Raw genomic sequence first — 25,469 nt, 5'->3', positions numbered from 1 at the left:
CCCTAAGCTAGCTACAATATAACTAATAGCTACATTGTAGCTAGCTTAGGGTTTATTTTTATTTTACATGCAAGTTTGTATTTATTTTAACTAGGTAGAATAGTTATTAAATAGTTATTAACTATTTAATAGCTACCTAGCTAAAATAAATACAAATTGACCTGTAAAATAAAACCTAACCTAAGTTACACTAACACCTAACACTACACTATAATTAAATAAATTAACTAAATTAACAACAATTAAATCAATTAAATTAAATTAGCTAAAGTACAAAAAAAACAAACACTAAATTACAGAAAATAATAAACAAATTACAGATCTTTAAACTAATTACACCTAACCGAATAGCCCTATTAAAATAAAAAAGCCCCCCTAAACCCCCCCTAGCCTAAACTAATCTACCAATAGCCCTTAAATTGGCCTTTTGCTGGGCATTTCCCCAAAGTAATCAGCTCTTTTACCTGTAAAAAAATATATACAACCCCCCAACAATAAAACCCACCACCCACACAACCAACCCCCCAAATAAAATACTATCTAAAAAAACCTAAGCTCCCCATTGCCCTGAAAAGGGCATTTGGATGGGCATTGCCCTTAAAAGGGCAGTTAGCTCTTTTGCAGCCCAAACCCTAACCTAAAAATAAAACCCACCCAATACACCCTTAAAAACACCTAACACTAACCCCCTGAAGATCGACTTACCGGGAGACATCTTCATCCAAGCCAGGCTGAAGTCCTCAACGAAGCCGAGAGAAGTCTTCATCCAAGCCGGGCGAAGTGGTTCTCCAGACGGGCAGAAGTCTTCATCCAGACGGCATCTTCTATCTTCATCCATCCGGCGTGGAGCAGGTCCATCTTCAAGACATCCGACGTGGAGCATCCTCTTCATCCGGAGTCTTCTTACTGAATGAAGGTACCTTTAAGTGATATTATCCAAGATGGCGTCCCTTAGATTCCGATTGGCTGATAGAATCAGCCAATCGGAATTAAGGTAGAAAAAATCCTATTGGCCTATTGCAATCAGCCAATAGGATTGAACTTCAATCCTATTGGCTGATCCAATCAGCCAATAGGATTGAGCTCACATTCTATTGGCTGATTGGAACAGCCATTAGAATGCAAGCTCAATCCTATTGGCTGATTGAACTTCAATCCTATTGGCTGATCCAATCAGCCAATAGGATTGAGCTTGCATTCTATTGGCTGTTTCAATCAGCCAATAGAATGCGAGCTCAATCCTATTGGCTGATTGCATCAGCCTATAGGATTTTTTTTACCTTAATTCCGATTGGCTGATAGAATTCTATCAGAACAGTAAGTCGATCTCCATCTGGAGTCCTCATAAGAAGAGGATGCTCTGTGCTGGATGTCTTGAAGATGGACCCACTCCACGCTGGATGGATGAAGCTAGAAGATGCCGTCTTGATGAAGACTTCTCCCCGTCTGGAGGACCACTTCTCCCGGCTTGGATGAAGACTTCTCCCGGCTTCGTTGACGATGGATGTCCAGTCTTCAAAACTGTAAGTGGATCTTCGGGGGTTAGTGTTATTTTTTTATTTTATTTTAGTGTTTGTGATGAGGGAGGGCCTTGGTTTAGGGGTTAATAGGTAGTTTATTGGTGTACTTTTTAGCACTTTAGTTATGAGTTTTATGCTACGGGTTTGTAGTGTAAAACTCATAACTACTGACTTTAGAATGCGTTACGAATCTTGCGGTATTGCTCACTTTTTGGCCTCCAAAAAAAAGCTTGTAATATAGGCGCAATGGAAGTCCCATTGAAGAAAGACTTTATGAAAATTGCGTAAGTTAATTTGCAGTATGGCCAAAAAAGGGTGCGGGACAGCTGTACCTACAAGACTCGTAATAGCAGCGGTAGTGAAAAAGCAGCGTTATAACCCATAATGCTGCTTTTTTACTTATAACGCAAAACTCGTGATCTAGTCGTTAGTTTTTTTCCCCCAAACTGTGCAAAAGATCTCAGTCTCCAACAAATTATAAAGCATGGCAAATGATTAGATCCCAATCAAGAACACACAATTTCCAATAGAAAGCAAGTTTAAAAAATACTGTAGATTACAATCACTAAAATGTGAGTATGAAATAAAAATAAACCTTTTAGGAACAGGATTCCTAAATGCCATTTCTAGATGTTGTGGTCATGATTTACATTTTTTTTGCCTACAGACTTCTTTAGCTGTATGAGACATCATGTCTATGGCTATTAAATACATATACTGTACATATAGGAAAGCTTGTTCTGCCCAATACTGACTTATTATACATTAGCAATAGATATTTGCAAACGTGTCAAAAAGGCTTGTTTTATGCTTATCATCTGCCGATAATTAACAGCTATGTTAACTTAGCCACATTGTTTTATAATACAAACATGCCTGAAATAAAACCTTGAAGAATGTACTTATGCTAAAAATATAATACAGTACTTATTAACCAACGAATCATAAATTAGTTTCATAACAAGAAGAGAATAAACTAAATATGAACATAATAATAATGAAGACATAGATATTATATATGTTTTAACACTGCAAATCAATAACCAAGATAAGGCGCTCTGTGGAACTCTATAATAAAGTTCTTAATATTTATACTTAAATAAGTATACTTTTTCCCATATTGCGTGATAAAGTAGTGTTATTGGTTTGGCATTATTTACAATAGTTAAAACTACTAAAGCTTTCATTGCCTCTACAAGCATACATGAAATAACATTTAAAAGAGTAAAATGATGACTTGACAATATCTATTTAAAAAAAAAAGTGATGTGTACAATATTTAATTGTGGCATTTTACACTAATGTATTTTAAAGATAAATACAATTAATATGGGCTATTTTTATTATTATCTTTTTAAAGTGTCAAATGATTCCACAGCTCTATACAGAGTAGAAAATAATTTAAGACACAGCAGGCAAGGCAGTCTAGAACTGGAGGATTAGAGTGCCCTGGTTCCTAAAGAGATTACTCCACAAATGTTAGCCACTTTTGATTTGGCTGGAATATTGACAGGGGAATTTTGTAAACACAACATTGTGGGCTTAGATCTAATCTATATAGAGATTGATCTACACATTATATTGCTCTTTAAGAATATTAACAATTACATACTTTACAAACAATAAGGTAAAACATTTTGGCATTTAGATTTGGGCTAGGGTTAAACGTTTTCAGCCCAAATGACAATCGGCTAGATTACGAGTTGTGCGTTAAGGTAAAAAAGCAGCGTTAACAGGTCCTAAGTCCTAACGCTGCTTTTTTTACGCCCGAGTCTTGCAGGTATAGGTGTAACGCACACTTCTTTGGCCTTACCGCAAAACGACTTACGTAAGCTTCCTAAAGTCTTTTTTCTATGGGACTTCCATAGCGCCGGTATTACAAGTCTGTCCTGGGAGGCCAAAAAGTGATTGGTACACCCTCTACCTCCAAGATCCCTAACACATTCTAAAGTAAAAAGTACACTAACACCCATAAACTACCTTTTAAGCCCAAAACCGAGGCCCTCCCGCATCCGCAAATACTAAAATAAAATTTTTAACCCCTAATCCGCCGCTCTCCCGCCTCGCAAACATTAGTTAAATAATATTAACCCCTAATCTGCTATCCCTAACATCGCCTCCACCTACATTATATTTTTTAACCACTAATCTACCGCTCTGGACATCGCCGCCACTATAATAAACATACTAACCCCTAAACCGCCGCACTCTCGCCTTGCAAACATTAGTTAAATATTATTAATCACTAATCTGCCTTCCCCAACGTTGCCGCCACTATATTTAATGTATTAACCCCTAAACCTCCAGACAGGCAGAAGTCTTCATCCAGACGGCGTCTTCAATCCTTATCCATCCGACACTTAGTGGCTCCATCTTCAAGACATCAGACACGGAGCATCCTCTTCATCCGGAGTCTTCTTACTGAATGACGGTTCCTTTAAGTGATGTCATCCAAGATGGCGTCCCTTAGATTCCGATTGGCTGATAGAATTCTATCAGCATATCGGAATTAAGGTAGAAAAAATCCTATTGGCTGATGCAATCAGTCAATAGGATTGAAGTTCAATCCTATTGGCTGTTCCAATCAGCCAATAGAATGCAAGCTCAATCCTATTTGCTGATTGGATCAGCCAATAGGATTGTACTTCAATCCTATTGGCTGATTGCATCTGCCAATAGGATTTTTTCTACCTTAATTCTGATTGGCTGATAGAATTCTATCAGCCAATCGGAATCTAAGGGACGCCATCTTGGATGACATCACTTAAAGGAACCGTCATTCAGTAAGAAGACTCCAGATGAAGAGGATGCTCCGCATCGGATGTCTTGAAGATGGAGCCACTTAGCGTCGGATGGATGAAGATTGAAGACGCCGTCTGGATGAAGACTTCTGCCTGTCTGGAGGACCAGTTTACCTGGCTTGGATGAAGACTTCTCCCGGCTTCGTTGAGGACTTCGGTCCAGTTGGATGAAGACTTCAGCCGCTTCCTTGAGGATGGATGTCCGGTCTTCAGAACAGTAAGTAGATCTTCAGGCGGTTAGTGTTAGTTTTTTTAAGGGTGTATTGGGTGGGTTTTATTTTTTAGATTAGGGTTTGGGCCGCAAAAGAGCTAACTGCCATTTTAAGGGCAATGCTCATCCAAATGCCCTTTTCAGGGCAATGGGGAGTTTAGGTTTTTTTAAATAGTATTTTATTTGGGGGGTTGGTTGTGTGGGTGGTGGGTTTTACTGTTGGGGGGTTGTTTGTATTTTTTTTTACAGGTAAAAGAGCTGATTACTTTGGGGCAATGCCCCACAAAAGGCTCTTTTAAGGGTTATTGATAGGGCTTTTTTGAACTTTAGCTAATTTAATTTATTTAATTGTTTTTAATTTAATTTATTTATTTAATTGTAGGGTTAGGTTAGGTGTTATTGAAACTTAGGTTAGGTTTTATTTTACAGGTACTTTTGTATGTATTTTAGCTAGATAGTTATTAAATAGTTAATAACTATTTAATAACTATTGTACCTAGTTAACCCCTTAAGGACCAGCGACGTACCCTGTATGTCGCTGGCCTTTTTTTGGGACGTGATTGTTTTGTAGCGCGGTCTTGCCACCAGCGTTGAGACGGCTCTATTCCACAAAGCCTGCTGTAGGGAGGGCATTAATAGCGTTTTCTTGCTAGACTTGTGCTATTATGTCCTGAAAAAAACCTTAACGACCAGTGACATACAGGGTACATTGTGGTCATTAAGGGGTTAAAATAAATACAAACTTGCCTGTAAAATAAAAATAAACCCTAAGCTAGCTACAATGTAACTATTAGTTATATTGTAGCTAGCTTAGGTTTTATTTTACAGGTAAGTATTTAGTTTTAAATAGGAATAATTTAGGTAATAATATTAATTTTTATTTAGATTTATTGTAATTCTATTTAAGTTAGGGGGTGTTAGGGTTAGACTTAGGTTTAGGGGTTAATACATTTAGTATAGTGGTGGCGACGTTGGGGGCGGCAGATTAGGGGTTAATAAATATAATGTAGTTGTCGGCGATGTTGGGGGCAGCAGATTAGGGGTTAATACATATAATGTAGGTGGTGGCGGTGTCCGGAGCGGCAGATTAGGGGTTAATAAATATAATGTAGGGGTCAGCGATGTCAGGGGCGGCAGATTAGGCGTTAATAAGTGTAAGATTAGGGGTGTTTATACTCGGGTTCACGTTAGGTGTAAACATAAATTTTATTTCCCCATAGGAATCAATGGGGCTGCGTTACTGAGTTTTACACTTCTTTTTGGAACGTCTTAGACTTTTTCTCAGCCGGCTCTCCCCGTTGATTCCTATGTGGAAATCGTGCACAAGTACGTACGATCAGCTCACCGCTGACTTAAGCAGCGCTGGTATTGGAGTGCGGTAAGGAGCACAATTTTGCTCAACTCTCACTTTTTGCCTTTTAATGCCGGGTTTGTAAAATCCTGCAATACCAGTGCTGCAGGTAAGTGAGCGGTGAGACAAAACTGCTTGTTAGCACCGCATAGCCTCTAACGCAAAACTCGTAATCTGGCCGAATTTCTCTTTTGTTGTTGATAAGCAGGCAACCACAAAGATATCAGGGCTGCCATAATGTAATGTTGCAAATATAGAATTGCTGTCCTGGAAAGAAAAATTTAGTATGCAGTATTTCTCTTATTAGCTGGCTGGTGATATTGCTACTGAGAAAGGATTTAATGGCCTAAACCACTTAATCAAATATTTCATTTAAAAAAATCGTAAAAATTAATAGTTAGAGCTATACTTTGATTTAAGGTAGACATTGCAGACCTTCAGTTTAAATGGGTTAACAATAGATTATTTAATCTTCCAAAAATATAGCCCTGGGGACAGAGGAAGCAAAAAAGTTTGGCATACTCGTGAAGCTGATTTGGCACTCATTTCATTTTTGATATATGTATTGACATTATGCTCAAAACTCAAATTACTTGTTAATACAATATAGTGATATGAAATAAAAATAATGAAAAAAATAAATAAATATATATATATATAGATAGATAGATAGATAGATAGATATACATATTAATATATATATATAATCAATATTACACAATATCCATAACTAAAACTTTTCACAATTAGGATATTTTATACTAAAACAAGGACACTAGGACACTAGGAGCTTTTTTTGGATTGATTTATCTCTTGGTCTTAATTTATGCATAAAAGAGGTCCGTGATACCAAAGTGTCAGGATACAATGGTTGAGAATCATTGCAGTTGAAAAACAATGGCCAGATATTTTGGAAAAACATTCTGGTAACTGTTAGTGCCTATGAAAAAATGTATTGTAAGATAAAAAAATGTTAATATAAATACATACAGAGAATGCAGTCTGTCCCTTCGTGCCTTTGTTCCCCTAAACAATACAAAAGAACAATCAGAATGCAACTTCTCAGATTATCCAAGTGATATTAATTAGCAGCCAGCTACAATACTGTGATTTATTAGTGTTTTTACAACGTTAATATTTGATTTGTTTGTTCTACGTTTTTTTATATTGTACTACTTTCATTACATGGTTCGGAAATGCTCATAATTTATTAATGGAATCATTGCAACACTTGTTATGATGTATTTTTTAATCTTATTTCAATACACTGAATGTGTATGTCCACATTTTTGAACGTTTGTGTAATGTCAGGAGAAGATAGAGTTACCTGGTTCCTATATGTAGAAACTTACAAATATACAGTAATACAGATTAAACTTATGTGAAAAGCATTTCTTATGTTACATAAAAGGAATATGCAGAATTGGTATAATTATTATTTAAGAAATCTGTTTCTCATAATATGAATTTAAGAACATGTAATCACTTAGAATAAACAAAGGTAATATAAGCGTGTAAATAGTTTTATGGTCAATATTATTAGATTTGATCTTTTCTTTCTTTTTTAAATTGTATAGTGCATCTACATGGTCCAAGTTTATATGAAGCAATTCAAATGTAATTATTACAAAAGGTTACATCCCAGTAATAGTAGATGAAAACATATATTAACGTTTTTTTATAATATAGAATACATTGCATATTCTTGAAGATACCGATAGGGCAGATGTATAATTGCTATATTATACTGTTTAGGTGATTTGTGAGTTCACAAAACAGTAATGATGATAGTAGAACTCATTAGAAGCATATCTTAATTTCATGTACCTCGGAAGACTGACATATTTTTCAATGCATTTTCATATTTATATATGGCCTCATTTACTAACATGAGATCTGACATGGTTTCCATGTCCACCTGCATTTAGGGCTAGCGAGGCAGCATTCACCAACAGAATTTATTATTACAGAAGCAAAAACATGTGTGGCCATCATAGCTGCTCTCAAAAACAAACTGTCTGAATAATGGGCCCTCAAAAAACAAATATGTAAACCTATAAACATGAATCTTACTAAGTAAATAAAAATGATTATTGCAAAAAGTAAGAAAAAAAGTAAGTGTGAAGACTACCCTCCGTCCTTGAGGTCCTGGTCCCCCTCGATTCCCCGCATCACCAGGGTAACCTGAAGATACCTGTAGAAATGTTAAAAATAAAAATGGGTTATTTCATGTGCAAATTTGCTCACTTATATGAATATCTGAGGTTTCTGACTGAGGCTCTGGAACAAAAGTTATTTTAGTTATTTAAATGTCGCCTTAATAGGACACTGAACCCACATTTTTTCTTTTGTGATTTAGATAATGCATGACATTTTAAGCAACTTTCTAATTTACTCCTACTATCAAATTTTCTTCATTCTCTTGGTATCTTTATTTGAAATGCAAGAATGTAAATTTAGATGCCGGCCCATTTTTGGTGAACAACCTGGGTTGTTCTTGCTAATTGGTGAATAAATTCATCCACCAATAAAAAAGTGCTGCCCAGAGTTGTAAACCAAAAAAAAAGCTTAGATGCCTTCTTTTTCAAATAAAGATAGCAAGAGAATGAAGACAAATTGATAATAGGACTAAATTAGAAAGTTGCTTAAAATTGCATGCTCTATCTGAATCACAAAAGAAAATTTTTTTGGTTCAGTGTCCCTTTAACGAGCGGTTTCTTCATTCTCTAAGCTATCCTTACTGTTTGCAATTGATTGTTTCTGACATTTGTGCAGGACTGTCCCTGTGAGTGGCGAGATGTCTCTCTTAGAAATGAGAGCTCTGTTAGGTAAAAGTTTGCAATGGAGAACAAACTACAGAGGGAGACCCTGGTGGATGTTTAATCTTTAATATTACACCTAATACAAATCAAATTATGCTGTTTTCGGGGCACTGTATCTTAAACTCACTGTTATCTTTGTATGCATAATTATTAAGAGTTATTAGTTTTTTGAGCATTTTGATAAAAACTCACCAACTTTTAAGTTGCAAGAAAAAACAGTGAGATTTGTAGGGTGGAAATGTTTACAGAATTACGCTGTCAATGTCATATGCACCATGTTCAGCCCATTTTACAAAAAAACAACAATTACACTTTGCATTTAGCACTTATAAATACAAATTTCTGTGTTTTTACACATCCAGTGTACTTAAAATATAATTTACGCTGTGAATATTTAATATGATTTATCTCAGTGTAATTTACATATACATTTTATGTTTTTGATAAAATATGAGTTTTAGCGAACAATTTTGTAACGATTTTTGATGCACCTTAACAATACAATTTTTTAAAGAGTATTGTGTGTGAATTTTTCAATTTTTCATTTTGTATGATTTTTTAAATTATGATTTTCATTGTTTATTTTTTAAATGTAAGCATCTCCTTCCCATATTAAAATGTATGACACCCTGTTTTAAAAAAAATAAAAAAAAAATACAGGAATCCAAGGCCTCTATTTATCAAAGTCTGGCAGACCGGATCCGCCAGACCTCGCTGAATACGGAGAGCAATACGCTCTCCATATTCAGCATTGCACCAGCAGCTCACAAGAGCTGCTGGTGCAAAGCCGCCCCCTGCAGAATCGCGGCCAATTGGCCGCCAGCAGGGGGGTGTCAATCAACCCGATCGTACTCGATCGGGTTGAATTGCGGGGATGTCTGTCCGCCTGCTCAGAGCAAGCGGACAGGTTATGGAGCAGTGGTCTTTAGACCGCTGCTTCATAATTGGTGTTTCTGGCGAGCCTGCAGGCCTTAAGCTCTATCCGGAGCTTGATAGATGTGCCCCCAAGTCTTTTTTTGGTAAGAAAAGATATCAAACACATCTTTTGTAATAGTAAAAATGTGATATTGGGTGCTCATGCAACTTTTCTTTTTTATATATATATATATATATATATATATATATATATATATATATATATATATATACAGGTGGCCCTCGGTTTACAACGGTTCAATTTACACCGTTTCAGAATAACAACCTTTTTTCCAGTCATGTGACTGCTATTGAAAAGCATTGAGAAGCAGTGCATTTAAGAAAATAGCCAGTAGGTGGAGCTGCCCGCTTGTGTTGCAGCAAAGCCAAGCAAGCTGATATTAATCAGTTTAACCAGACCTGAGCTATCGAGCAGATTTCAAAGGAACAAGATCTTCCGGTCTATAAATCAGTCCAGATTGGAATTCATAGAAAGAACTGTTTGCAGAAAAATGCAAGTGAAGTCTGTGTTGTGTGATTATTTTATTATGTTTATAATGCTGCTTAGCAAATGTTTTTGTTCATTTAACTTAGTTTAATTATATATTCTGTGTTGTGTGATTATTTTATTAGGTTTATAATGCTGTTTAGCATTTAAAGTCTTCATTTCAAAGCTTTAAAAATAGTGTATTAGGTGTTATTTATGACAATTTTTAGAGGGGTCAGGAACCTAACTCCCTCACTTTCCATTGACTTACATTATAAACTGGGTTTCAATTTACAACAGATTCGATTTACAACCATTCCTTCTGGAACCTAACCCCGGCGTAAACTGAGGGCTTCCTGTATATATATATATGTCATACCACTAGACAACATATATTGATAACATAAAACATTGGTTTATGAAACCCTCCCTATATGCACAATTTAAGCAGAATCAACATAAAGACCCTTCCCATTTAGAATTTCTAGGATGAGAACATTTTCACCAAATTGGAAGGTTGAAGTTGATAATGTAGATGTCTTGGGGGGATGGAAATTAAGTTTATTTTCATTTTGGATTCTTTATTTCCAATGCTTTGAGCAAAGATTTTGAACTTCAAAAATTATTGGTTTAAGAATATAAAATGTTATGTATATGTTATATAGTTGTCATATATGTTATGCATCCCAACTATATATATTATTAATATGTTTTTTAAGTATTATATTTAAGTTTAGGTCATGTTTCTTGGCAACCTAGATCTTTTTATATTTAATGGAAGTTCCAATAATCATTTTTGAAAAACATTGATTTACAGTAGAATGTAATCTCCTTACAGTAATAGATATTTGGCAAATGCAAACCTTGTTCTTAGGGTCTGATAAAGTTCTCTGGGCATGTGAGATTCTATTAGAAACCTTGCCAGTACTACAAAGCCTCTGTTCTTATTATATAAAGATTGTTTTTTAGTTCAGAACAGCTTGTCTCACAAAAGGCCCAATTCTCTTAAAGGGACACTGTACCCAAAAATTTTCTTTCGTGATTCAGATTGAGCATGAAATTTTAAGCAACTTTCTAATTTACTCCTATTATCAAATTTTCTTCTTTCTCTTGGAATCTTTATTTGAAATGCAAGAATGTAAGTTTAGATGCCGGCCCATTTTTGGTGAACAACCTGGGTTGTCCTTGCTGATTGGTGGATAAATTCATCCACCAATAAAAAAGTACTGTCCACAGTACTGAAACCAAAAAAAAGCTTAATGTCTTCTTTTTCAAATAATGATAGCAAGAGAACGAAGAAAAATTGATAATAGGAGTAAATTAGAAAGTTGCTTAAAATTGCATGCTCTTTCTGAATTACAAAAGAAAATTTTTGGGTACAGTGTCCCTTTAAGCTCTATGGTCTGGCGAGATTCTTTAATACGTCTCATCATTATTACGAGGCCTCTCAGGTATTGTTTTAAAGGCAATTTGTACCTTGTAAACTGTGTATCTCACTAAGGGGAGTTCACTAATAAACTTTATGTGAAGGAGAAATGCTTACTTTATAATATAGTGCTCAATAAAGTAAGCTTATGATTTCTTTCCATGCCGGTGAGTTTTTTTAATATCGAGCCCAAAGGGTTGCTCCCTGCTTTTAAATATATGAAAACGATGCATACATTACAATAGGACTCTGAAAATTTTTATAAATCATTTAAAAAGAACAAATTAAATATTAAAATTAAAAATCAGTATTGTTTAATCGCATTAAAATTTGTAACAACATTTTATAAATCATAATAAAACTGCAAAGCACAAGCAAAAAAAATGCTGTCAAATTCATATTTATGAGTAAAAATTCAAAGTGTATTATTTTCCTTATTGTAAAATTAGTTTCTTGCCTCAGCTCATAGGCCCATATTTATCAAGACCGTACGGAGCTTGAAGGGCCGTGTTTCTGGCGAGTCTTCAGACTCGCCAGAAACACAAGTTATGAAGCAGCGGTCTAAAGACCACTGCTCCATAACCCTGTCTGGCTGCTCTGAGCAGGCGGACAGGAATCGCCGGAAATCAACCCGATCGAGTACAATCGGGTTGATTGACACCCCCTGCTGGTGGCCGATTGGCCGAGAGTCAGCAGGGGGCGGCGTTGCACCAGCTGGGGCAATGTTAATTGCAGAGAGCGTATTGTTCTCCGCATTTAGCGAGGTCTTGCGGACCTGATCCGCACTGTCGGATTAGGTCCGCAAGACCTATGATAAATAGAGGCCATAGACTGAACAAGGGAATTCCATGGTCATAGCTAACATTTCTCTCCAAAGGTCTGGCAAATTCTGTTAACATTTTCCCCTGGCTGCATTTTCTTGCAAATTGAAAGGTTGCGAGATTGTGGCAAAATACGTGAAACACTTATTACCCTCATAGAAAAACACATGTATATGAAAATAGAGGCAATTGTAATATACCATATACTGAAAACAGGGTTTCATTGTTAAAGTGTGTTCTCTGCTTGTTTATTTATCAGCAAGCTCCATTACATTCTAAGGGAGTCATCTTGCCGCTTTTTTAATAATCCAGCCAGTGCGAGAACCGTTAAAATCCAGTTGTAGAAGATTAGTAGATTTAGAAGTAAAGATAAGTTGTAGCCACTGTATTCTTATGAAAAGTAATATCCCACACTGTTATTTTTCATTTTAGATGAAAATCTTGCCAAATTAAAAAAACAAGGTTTTGTTAATGAATGAACAATGAATTAAAAAAGATTTATTATTCTATTATTATTTAAAAACATCAATGATCAAACATTCTTAGTATACATATGATACCTATAATACAAATGGCAATCATGTTGTTGAGCATATCATAAACACCACTCTATACAATTACAAAACACAAAGGGGACAATTTTTCAAGTTCCGTATATGATGGTGCAATGATAAATGCTGAACCGTATGCTGTCGGCATTTTTTCGATGTGCGGCAGACATGATATGCTACATCGTATCATGTCCGCTCGCACATTAATAAATATACCCCAAAGACTCCATTAACCCTTTTAACCTGTCTGGGATTTCAGTGATCAGCATCCATTATCGATAGTCCTGAGTACTGTTGTGGGAAAATGGAGATTTTATGTGAGTTACTAATCTTGGCTGTGTTTGGCACTAAAAGATTATGATCACTTTGTTAATGAAAGAAAATGACCTTTCTCATGTTTCCAACAACAACATAAAATAAAGGATTGTAATCTTCCCTATTGCGGTTTTATACACTTTTAAGGATATTTTTTAATAAATATACTTTAATCTATATTCAAGGAGATTGTGTTGGAATGTATTGGGTACCTGGCAGTATAAAACCAGGCGTGCACTGACCTTCAAGCTATTGTAACTTCCTTTATGTGAGCCTTCTTTTGCCAATTCTGCTCTGTATTCAGCATATTTTACAGTATTGCATGATTGCATTTTTATATTCTTTTGAGGCACAAAGAATTAATCACACTATTGAAACTGTCACTTTTTAAGTTATTCAAGCTGGGATTGTGTTATGGAGACAAGCATATTCTATGGCAACTTTAGCAAAATATTTAGATATATACTGCATTTTTTGTTCCTGGTTTGTTATTCTAAATTATTTAACACATTTAGTATATATTTTAATGATACAATACGATACTTACAGATAATCCAGATAATCCCTTTGGTCCAATATCACCTACTACCCCAGGGTCTCCAGATATGCCCTGCAGTTATAAAGAGAATAATGTACAGCAACTGTTTAAAACGTTTAATTTAAAATAAAAATAAAAACTTTATTATATCAGGTATGACTGATTTAACCTTAAAGTGACGGTAAATAATGTCTGTCTTCAAAGTGCCATCAAAAAAAGCATGTCAAAATTTATAAGCAAACATTTATTTTTGTAATTTCTACCTGTAAAGAGTAGATTTCCACCTCTTTAGTAAGCTCACTATTCCACTCCCCCTCTGGCCCCCCTGCATAGTCCATCCCCCCCCCCCTCTTTGCGCACTGATCCTATCAAAATCATATGACTCACTGTATTCCTTTAGCTTGAGTGAAGGTAAAAACATGCATGTGCACCTCTGCCCTTTTTCCTAGAAACTTTTAGCCAATAATCTTCTAGTAGTATTTGACGTATTAAAAGTGTGTGTATGAATGGCTCACACATGCGCTAAGGGCGGAGGGCGGTCCACATTGATGCTATAGTAAATACTGAATCCATACTTACAATAACAAATGCTTGCTTTTTCTGAGGAGTTGTGAGATCGCATGATCCTTGCAGTTATGCGATTCTATCAAGTAAACAGTAAATCTCATGATTCACTGTCTACTTGTGTTAGGTAAGTTAAAGATAAACGCATGGGTGGTAAACTGGCTGAACAGGAGCGTACATCAAGTGCCAGTGTCTGTTGATCTGTTCATTATGTAGCTTCCATCCAACAAATTCTGTGATGTGTAGAGAGGTTCAACCCATTGTGAATTTCACAAAATTTAAGGCTTGGAATTCTAAGTTGGCGGTTCAGATAGAGCATGGGATTTAAATAGATTTCTCAATTTATTTCTTTCATGAAATGTACTTATTTGCTTTGTATCCTTTGTTGAAAAATTTACCTAGGTAGGATTAAGTGCAGCAATGAACTGCTAGGAGCTAGCTCTGCAAGCAACAGTGCACTAATAAAATGCTTGAACATAGAACATTTACGTTTTGCACTTTTATGCCCTTTTAAGTGAATGGAACTTTCTGTTTTGTGTTATGGGTTCTCCAACAATTGTACTTTACAACAGAAGGGCAGCGGTAGGTCTAGAGCACCCAATATTAAGTGCAGAAATGAGGTCACCAGCATAGAAAAACGATATTAAGATTTTTAAATGAATTAAGAACTGGGATAAAAATGTACAAAAAAATAATAATTTACCTTATCCTTCCCCCTTAAACTGAGATTAAGGTCTGGGACAAGTCCACTATTCACCAAATCTTGTTCTACATATGTTTGTAGGTCATATAAGGTGACTTTTTCTCACCATTCCGATGTGCATTATAAGCATTTATATGTAGTAAAAAGAATCTGCACAGTTTCATTATGTGGCAGTAAATGCAGAGTGTAAGAGAAAATGGTTAATAAAAATCAGATCACTGCAGCTATAAATTGTACAAGCTTGAGCCTAAGGGGCCAAATTACTAAACTGCAGATGCAGCTGTTTCCGCTGCTCCTTAACTTGTCTGATACCTTTGAGGCGGTGGACAGCAATTATCCCGATCAGATATGATCTGGATGATTGACAGAATCTGCAGGGAGCGGCATTGCACAAGCATTTCACTAGAAATGCTTGTGCAATGTTAAATGTCGACAGCGTATGCATCATAATAAATTGGCCCCTAATTGTTGATCTAGCTATTTGTACTTCTTATTCCTAATAAAGTGTTGTCTACATTAAATTAACCAAATATAATGAAAGCATTAAGTTTATGTATTGTAAATGTAAACACATCATTCTCATTTAGATGACTAATCAGGCTTTCACTCATTGACAGTAATAAGAAGATGAAGTTAATCTATTCTGTAGTATAATAACAAATTGATATGTAGCAAGTAATGTATGACATTAGTTGGGTTTTATCACTGCATAATGTCAACAGAGGTAATATACTTAGGACATACTGCATGTAGGGTTGCCACATATTCTGCAAAAAATACCGACCTTGCTCTTAGCAAACATTTGCATAAATAATTATACATTATAAATTAGGAATTTAAGCAGTTAGAACTGATTTTAAATAATCATTGGTTTATATAATTAGGTTCTAACACACTTAGTAAAGGTCGCACCATATCATCTTTAATTCTATATTTAATCTTTATTTTAAGCTTTGACCTGAACCTTAAAAATACTGGCCATGGCCTAGTGGAGCGCTATGGATTTCGCAGAGTGCGTTATTAATATTAAGATTAGCACACAATCTGGTATTAGACGTCCATGGTAAAACAGAATTACCTGAGAATGTTTAGTGTGGCCGTTATCTCTTTAGCGTACCCTTTAGTTTCAATGGATAGCAGTGTCACACTAAACATTGCTCATATTACGAGTTGTGAGTTATTTGCTGTGCTCGAGCGCAACATATAACAACACTCAAAAAGTTAGTGCGACCTCAGACCTAAAGAAAAGTGTTAGGGATGAAATAAAATTATAACAAAACATGTGTAGAACATGTTAAAATAAAGTATGTCTAATATATATATATATATATATATATATATAAATATTACATGTAAAATATATGTTTAGTATTTAAATAAATGTATATTCATACATACATACATACCCACATACATTTGAGCCCTTCCCAGCCCACTGTCGTGTAATAATATACCATATCACTTTTAAAGAATGTTAACACCATTTTTTGTTTTTTAGGATAAAAATAATTAAATTGCTCTGTTCTTCATTACAGATGTTAGGGAGCCTGAGGCTTTCGCTTGAGAGAAAACTTTTTACTTTCAACTTGTAATATGAGTACAAGAGTAGGAAGCACATTTGTTTTAACTTGATCAGTGTTTGCAATTAATCGTGCTAATATTTTTGCGCTCCACTAGGCCCATGTTGGTAAAATACAAGCGGGGTGATAACCTTTACTGCATGAGTTATTATGGATACAAGATCAAGAGAAGGAATTAAGGTCAACTGGATTAAGAATAAAGTCACAGGGGTCAATTTACTAATGTGCGAGCGGACATGATACGAAGTAGCGTATCATGTCCGCTGCACATTGATAAATGCCGACAGCATACGCTGTCTGCATTTATCTTTGCACCAGCAGTTCTTGGGAACTGCTGGTGCAATACCGCCCCCTGCATTTTCACAGCCAATCGGCCACTAGCAGGGGGTGTCAATCAACCCGATCGTATCCCATCAGGTTGATTTCTGTTCGCCGCCTCAGAGCAGGCCAACAGGTTATGGAGCAGTGGTCTTTAGACTGCTGCTTCATAACTTCTGTTACTGGGGAGCCTTCAGGTTTGCCGGAAACACGGGGCATCAAGCTCCGTACGGAGCTTGATAAATTGACCCCACAGTGTTAAAGGGACACTGAACCCAAATATTTTCTTTCGTGATTTAGATAGAGCAGGCAATTTTAAGCAACTTTCTAATTTACTCCTATTATCAAATTTTCTTCATTCTCTTGGTATCTTTATTTGAAAAGCAAGAATGTAAGTTTAGATGCTGGTCCATTTTTTATGAACAACCTGGGTTGTTCTTGCTGATTGGTGGATAAATTCACCCACCAATAAACAAGTGCTGTCCAGAGTACTAAACCAAAATTGGCTGGCTTCTTAGCTTAGATGCCTTCTTTTTCAAATAAAGATAGCAAGAGAACGAAGAAAAATTGATAATAGGAGTAAATTAGAAAGTTACTTAAAATTGCATACTCTATCTGAATCACAAAAGAAAAAAATTGTGTTCAGTATCCCTTTAAAAAAACACCTATTTATAAATCTAGTATTTTAACTCGCTGTCAAGTGAAATCTAAAAATAAAATAGTACTGGACACTTAAATGTCCAGTTTTTTAAGTGCCCTGAGTGGCAGCTAATTTTAAAATCTGTAATACTACTTCTATGTGTCACTAGCAGCCAAGGATGGCAAAATAAATCTCTGTGTTATGTGTTTCTTGCCATATCAGGGGGCAGTTAAAATACTGTTCTTTTTACATGGGGCTATAAACACACTGCTTTAGTGTGCAACTGGCAGTCAAAAAGTGTAAAATCACTGCTTTGTGTAGAACGGGTATTGAAAATAATCACCCCCCTTTAAAATAATCACATTTTGTTGCTTTGCAGCCTGAAATAAAGTCAGACACAGTTTTTGTTTATTCAGTTGTAATTACTCAGTGCAACTTATAACATCCAAGTGAAAGATATAACACCAACAAGTCAGGCAAAAATAAAGACAATTCAAAAGCAGTATCACTGAGTTGGATAAAGGATCATCCCCTTGTGTCAGTATTTTGTTGAACCACATTTGCTTTAATTACAGCCTTTAGTCTGTTGGGATATGTCTCTACTAACTTTGCCTATCCAGACTGTACAATATTTGCCCACTCTTCTTTGCAGAACTGCTCCAGTTCCGTTACGTTTGATGGTGAACGTTTGTGGACTGCAGTCTTCAAGTCATGCCACAGATATTCAGTGGGGTTTAAGTCTGGGCTCTGACTAGGCCATGAAAGAACATTCACCTTTCTCTCCTTCAACCACTGTGTGGTCATTTTTGCTGTGTGCTTTTGGGTCATTGTCATTTCCATTGACAACTTCCTGGCAGAGGGCAGCAGATTTTCCTCAAAAATTTGACAGTATTTTGCCCCATCCATTATTTCTTCTATCCTGACAAGTGCTCCAGTGCCTGCTGCAGAAAAACACCCCTATAACAGGATATTACCACATCCATGCTTTACTGTAGGTATGGTGTTATTTGGATGGTGAGCTGTATTAGATTTCCTCCAGACATGTTTAGTGTTGAGGCCAAATAATTCAATTTTAGCCTCTTAACATCTTTTTCCATGTGGCCTCAGAATCTCCTAGGTGTGCTATGGCAATGCTCAGTCGTGACTGCATGTGACCTTTTTTGAGGAGTGGCTTTTTTTTGCAACCCTCCCATGCAAGCCACATTTGTAGAGAATTTGTGTTATTGTTGTCACATGCACACAATAACCACTCTTTGGGGCCTATTTATCAAGCCGTCAACTTACTTGCATTCGACAGCACCAATACGCTCGCCTAAGATTGCCTAACATCGCTGCCGCGGACCTGAATACGCTCTCCAAAGTTACCAAAAAAGCTGTCAAAAAGCCGCGCACCAAGTACGGGGCGATGAGCAGCAGACTGTTGTTAACTAACATTCATCAATCTCGCTGCTCTTCGGCTTTTTCACAGCTTTATTGGTATACTGTCACTAAACACCGCCACTATACTACACTGTTTTACCCCTATTCCGCTGCTCACGGACCCCGCCGCAACTAAATAAAGTTATTAAACCCTAAACCGCCACTCTAATAAACTTATTAACCCCTATCCTGCCGCTCCCGGAGCCCACCGCCACCTACATTATGTTATTAACCCCTAATCTGCCCCCCCCCACACCGCCGCCACCTATATTATACTTATTAACCCCTAATCTGCCGCCCCCAACGTCGCTGTCACTATATTAAATTTATTAACCCCTAAACCTAACATCCCTAATTTAAATCTAATTTAAATAAATCTAAATAAAATTCCTATCATTACCTAAATTATTCCTATTTAAAACTAAATACTTACCTATAAACCCTAAGCTAGCTACAATATAACTAATAGTTACATTGTAGCTATCTTAGGGTTTATTTTTATTTTACAGGCAAGTTTGTATTTATTTTAACTAGGTAGAATAGTTATTAAATAGTTATTAACTATTTAATAACAACCTAGCTAAAATAAATACAAACGTACATGTAAAATAAAACCTAACCTAAGTTACACTAACACCTAACACTACACTATAATTAAATAAATTAACTAAATTAAATACAATTAACTAAATGATATACAATTATCTAAAGTACAAAAAGCAAACACTAAATTACAGAAAATAAAAAACAAATTATCAGATATTTAAACTAATTACACCTAATCTAATAGCCCTATCAAAATAAAAAAAGCCCCCCCCCAAATAAAAAAAAAACCCTAGCCTAAACTAAACTACCAATAACCCTTAAAAGGGCCTTTTGCGGGGCATTGCCCCAAAGTAATCAGCTCTTTTACCTGTAAAAAAAAATACAAACAACCCCCCCAACAGTAAAACCCACCACCCACACAACCAACCCCTTCCAAATAAAATACTATCTAAAAAAACCTAAGCTCCCCATTGCCCTGAAAAGGGCATTTGGATGCTCATTGCCCTTAAAAGGGCAGTTAGCTCTTTTGCGGCCCAAAGCCCTAACCTAAAAATGAAACCCACCCAATACACCCTTAAAAAAACCTAACACTAACCCCCTGAAAATCGACTTACCGGGAGACGTCTTCATCCAAGCCGGGCGAAGTGGTCCTCCAGATGGGCAGAAGTCTTCATCCAAGCTGGACAGAAGTGGTCCTCCAGACGGCAGAAGTCTTCATCCAAACGGCATCTTCTATCTTCATCCATCCGGGGCGGAGCAGGTCAATCTTCAAGACATCCAACGCGGAGCATCCTCTTCTTCCAATGACTACCCGACGAATGAAGATTCTTTTAAGTGACGTCATCCAAGATGGCGTCCCTTAGATTCCGATTGGCTGATAGAATTCTATCAGCCAATCGGAATTAAGGTAGAAAAAATCCTATTGGCTGATGCAATCAGCCAATAGGATTGAGCTTGCATTCTATTGGCTGTTCAAATCAACCAATAGAATGCAAGCTCAATCCTATTGGCTGATTGGATTAGCCAATAGGATTTTTTCTACCTTAATTTCTATTGGCTGATAGAATTCTATCAGCCAATCGGAATCTAAGGGACGCCATCTTGGATGACGTCACTTAAAAGAACCGTCATTCGCCGGGTAGTCGTCGGCAGAAGAGGATGCTCCGTGTCGGATGTCTTGAAGATGGACCCACTCCGCGCTGGAAGGATGAAGATAGAAGATGCCGTCTGGATGAAGACTTCTGCCGTCTGGAGGACCACTTCTGCCCAGCTTGGATGAAGACTTCTGCCCGTCTGGAGGACCACTTCGCCCGGCTTGGATGAAGACACCTCCCGGTAAGTCGATCTTCAGGGGGTTAGTGTTAGGTTTTTTTAAGGGTGTATTGGGTGGGTTTTATTTTTAGGTTAGTGCTTTGGGCTTGCAAAATAGCTAACTGCCCTTTTAAGGGCAATGCCCATCCATATGCCCTTTTCAGGGCAATGGGGAGCTTAGGTTTTTTAGATAGTATTTTATTTGGGGGGGTTTGGTTGTGTGGGTGGTGGGTTTTACTGTTGCGGGGGTTGTTTGTATTTTTTTTTTACAGGTAAAAGAGCTGATTACTTTGGGGCAATGCCCCGCAAAAGGACCTTTTAAGGGCTATTGGTAGTTTAGTTTAGGCTAGGGTTTTTTTTTATTTTGGGGGGACTTTTTTTATTTTGATAGGGCTATTAGATTAGGTGTAATTAGTTTAAGTATCTGATAATTTGTTTTTTATTTTCTGTAATTTAGTGTTGTTGTTTTTTGTACTTTAGATAATTGTATATAATTTAGTTAATTGTATTTCATTTAGTTAATTTATTTAATTATAGTGTAGTGTTAGGTGTTAGTGTAACTTAGGTTAGGTTTTATTTTACAGGTCAATTTGTATTTATTTTAGCTAGGTAGTTATTAAATAGTTAATAACTATTTAATAACTATTCTACCTAGTTAAAATAAATACAAACTTGCCTGTAAAATAAAAATAAACCCTAAGCTAGCTACAATGTAACTATTAGTTATATTGTATCTATCTTAGGGTTTATTTTACAGGTAAGTATTTAGTTTTAAATAAGAATAATGTAGTTAATGATAGTAATTTTATTTAGATTTATTTAAATTAGATTTAAGTTAGGGGTGTTAGGGTTAGACCTAGGTTTAGGGGTTAATAAATTTAATATAGTGGTGGCAACGTTGTGGACGGCAGATTAGGGGTTAATAAGTATAATGTAGGTGGCAGCGGTGTAGGGGGCGGCAGATTAGGGGTGTTTAGACTTGGGGTACATGTTAGGGTGTTAGGTGTAAACGTAACTTTATTCTCCTATAGGAATCAATGGGATACCGGGCAGCAGCGAACATGAGCTTTCGCTGCTTTCAGACTCCCATTGATTCCTATGGCATCCGCTGCCTCCAGGGCGGCGGATTGAAAACCAGGTACGCTGTGCCGGAATAGTGGCGAGCGTACCTGGTAGTTATTTTATAAGTAGCAAAAGTAGTCAGATAGTGCTGAATTTTCATTCAGAACATCTGTAGTGACCAGCGGATCGTATGTGACATCACAAAATTCTACTTTTGCCAGTCTGTAGCCTTTGATAAATAAGGCAAATCAGGCTCGCCACAATTACGCTGCGGAATTCCAGCGTATTTGCGGTTGAAGGCTTGATAAATAGGCCCCTTTGTTGAAATTCCTGTAACTGCTTTAGAGTTGCTGTGGGCCTCTTGGTAGCGTCTCTGATCAGTTTCCTCCTGGCTCTTTCATCCAGTTTCAGCAATGTCCTGATCCAGAGAGGGTCTGTGTTGTACCAAAAACCTTCCACTTCTTAATAATAGACTTCTAGGAATTGATATTTTCTTGTACCCATCTCCTGACTTGTGCCTGTCCACAACATTATCCCGGAGATCTTTTGACAGTGCCTTGCCACCCATAGTTGATTGTTTTCTTTAGTTGCACTATCAGGGACTGAGATGCTCCAAGAAAGCTCTTTTCATGCTGAGCTAATCAATATGCCCACAGCTGATCACAGTTTAAGGTCAAATGGCTTTGTGTGTGTCATTGAGAAGGTGTTTAGCTTCACTTGATTTAGTTTACAAGTAATTTTGGAAGGGGTAATCCTTTTTGCAACTAAGTGATTCTGTTTTTAAATTGCCTTTATTTTTACCTGACATGTTGGTGTTATATCTTTCACTTGGATGTTATAAGTTGCACTAAGTAATTACAACTGGATAAACAAAAACTGTGTCTGTCTTTATTTCAGGCTGCAAAGCAACACAATGTGATTATTTTCAGGGGGGGGGGGGGGTTCTTTTCAATACCCACTGTATCACTGACAGTCAAAAAAAGTAGGTTCAATGTAGGGACTTAAAGGCAAATTAAACCCAAATTTTTTTCTTTTATGATTCAGATAGATCATGTAATGTTAAACAACTTTTATTTACTTATATTATCAATTTTTCTTTGCTCTCTTAGTATCTTTGGTTGAAAATCATGGACAGAAGCTTAGGAGCCAGCCCATTTCTGGAGCTCTATATTGCAGCAGTTTTTAAATAGTGATATTCATTTCCAAGAGCATTAGATGACAGCACTATTTCCTGCCATGTAGTGCTCCAGACACCTACCTAGGTATCTCTTCAACAAAGAATATCATGGGAACAAAGCAAATTTGATACTAGCAGTAAATTGGAAACTTCTTTTTAAAACGTTTTGCTCTGAATCACAAAATAAAATTTTAGGTTTCATATCCCTTTAAGGTAAAGCTTGGGAGAGGGTCTATTATGTGTTCCCACCTATTACCTGAACCCTGTGCCCAACCAGTATTTTTCTGAAGGGCAGCTGGCAAAAATAGTTTAACCTTTTTATGGAGGTTATCATACAGTTAGCAAGGAGCAGGAATGCAAAACATATAGATTTGCTTAAAGGGACACTCAATCAAAATTAAACTTTCATTATTCAGATAGAGCATGCAATTTTAAACAACTTTCCAATTTACTTCCATTAACAAAATGTGCACAGTCTTTTTATATTTAAACTTTTTGAATCACCAGCTCCTACTGAGCATGTGCAAGAATAAGTGTGTTTGCATTTGTGAATGGCTGATTGCTGTCACATGGTACATGTATGCATTTGTGATTGGCTGATGACTGTCACATGGTACAGTGGGAGTGGAAAAAGACATAACTTTTAAAATTGTCAGAAAAAAAAATCTACTACTCATTTGAAGTTGCATTGTCTTGTTATCTTATATTTGTTGATTATGCAAATCTACTGTGTTGACTGGTCCTCTATTGGAATATTAGAACTAGGCAACTAAGTTTAAGTACATACCTTAATACCACTATCTCCTCGGAAACCAATCTGACCCTGTTGATGTAAATGTAAAATACATCCTTGTTAGTGATATTGTAACAAATGTGAACAGTACTCATATTTATTGCTATTTATATAAACTAAATATCCTTATCTAAAAAAATAAAAAAGCGATGAGCAAGTGATCCCTTTAATGGCTAACTAAAATGGAATACAATTGCATGCTTTCAAGAGACTGAGGTCCTTTCACTTTTGTTATTTATTTATTTATTTATTTATTTTTTTACAAAAAGATTTTTGCATTCTTTAATGAGGTTAACATGGTACTACCCCTTTTCTGCATCTTTAATTTCAAACAGTTTTAATTAATTTGTTTTTATCTTTTTAAATGCATACAGGTTTAAGTGGTTATATGATATATGCATGAGGAGATCATTGGGCCGATTTATTAAGGGCCGAATGGCCCTGAATGCCTCAGTTTCCGCACGAACCTTCAGGCTCAACGGAAACACGAGTTAAAAAGCAGTGGTCTTAAGGCCACTGCTTCTTAACTCATACGCCTCCTCTGAGGCTGCGGACATTAATCCGCCCAATCTCATACGATTGGGTTGATTGACACCCCCTGCTAGCGGCCGATTTATCTACAGGAGGCGGCATTGCACAAGCAGTTCACCAGAACTGCTTGTGCAATAATAAATGCCGACAGTATGTGCCCCCTTGAATCAAGAAGAAAACAGTTACTTTTAGAAATAATATCCCTAAAACGAAGTGTAAACATCAAGCCATTGGTAACTGGCTTGTCAAGGCAGAGCTCACTTTGGTAAAGAAAAGTTTTGTTAAAGGGGCTTTAGATTTTAATAGAAATGTTTAGTTTTGTGTAGCAAAACAACTTTCTAACATACTTTCATTATTTATGTTGCCCCTTCTCATGTAATTTAACTCTGAAAATTGTAGATATTTTTTATTCCTAGAGGTGGCAATGCAACCTGCTGATTTATCAATGCTAACTCAGCTATATATCTTTCCCTAATTGGCTTTACTTGATGACAACTTCAAAACAAGTCTCTTTATACTCATTTTTGACTTTGGCTAGCCTTGTCTGTGGACTAAAGCCAAGACTGGCTCCTCCAAATAAGGCAAAAGGGGGGAGGAGTTTGGCTATTGACAAACAATTGCAGTAAAAAGGATGTTATTTTAGACGTGTCCGATATGTTATTCTATAGCAACGCAACAGAGATGTCTCATAATTACAAAATGTTTACTGTCCCTTTAAGTATGAGGGATTGAGCTGAAGTTAGAGAGTTAATTAGAGGCATGTTTAAAGGGACACTCAATCAAAATGAAACTTTCATTATTCAGATAGTGATAGAGCATGCCATTTTAAACAACTTTCCAATATACTTTCAATAACAAAATGTGCAGTCTTTTTATATTTAAACTTTTTGAGTCACCAGCTCCATCTGAGCATGTGCAAGAATAAGTGTGTATGCATTTGTGAATGGCTGATGGCTGTCACATGGTACGTGTATGCATTTGTTATTGGCTGATGGCTGTCACAAGGTACAGGGGGAGTGGAAAAAAAACATAACTTTTAAAATTGTCAGAAAAAAAAAATGTACTAC

The 25,469-nt window shown here is 36.4% G+C and overlaps 1 protein-coding gene across 1 annotated transcript in view; it reads right to left on the bottom strand.

Annotated features, from left to right (window-relative positions):
* Positions 1-25,469, bottom strand: part of COL6A6 (collagen type VI alpha 6 chain) — a 308,945-nt gene that overhangs the window by 27,233 nt on the left and 256,243 nt on the right. The window contains exons 28-31 of the mRNA XM_053715748.1: positions 23,866-23,901; positions 13,768-13,830; positions 8,015-8,077; positions 6,874-6,909 (exon numbers count right to left, since the gene is read on the bottom strand). Of these exons, the coding sequence (XP_053571723.1) occupies positions 6,874-6,909; positions 8,015-8,077; positions 13,768-13,830; positions 23,866-23,901 (198 nt within the window). The remainder of the gene's footprint in view (positions 1-6,873; positions 6,910-8,014; positions 8,078-13,767; positions 13,831-23,865; positions 23,902-25,469) is intronic.

The sequence above is a fragment of the Bombina bombina genome, chromosome 5, assembly GCF_027579735.1.
Source record: "Bombina bombina isolate aBomBom1 chromosome 5, aBomBom1.pri, whole genome shotgun sequence".
In the NCBI taxonomy this organism is placed as follows: domain Eukaryota; kingdom Metazoa; phylum Chordata; class Amphibia; order Anura; family Bombinatoridae; genus Bombina; species Bombina bombina.
This window is presented reverse-complemented; position numbering and strand designations above follow the sequence as displayed.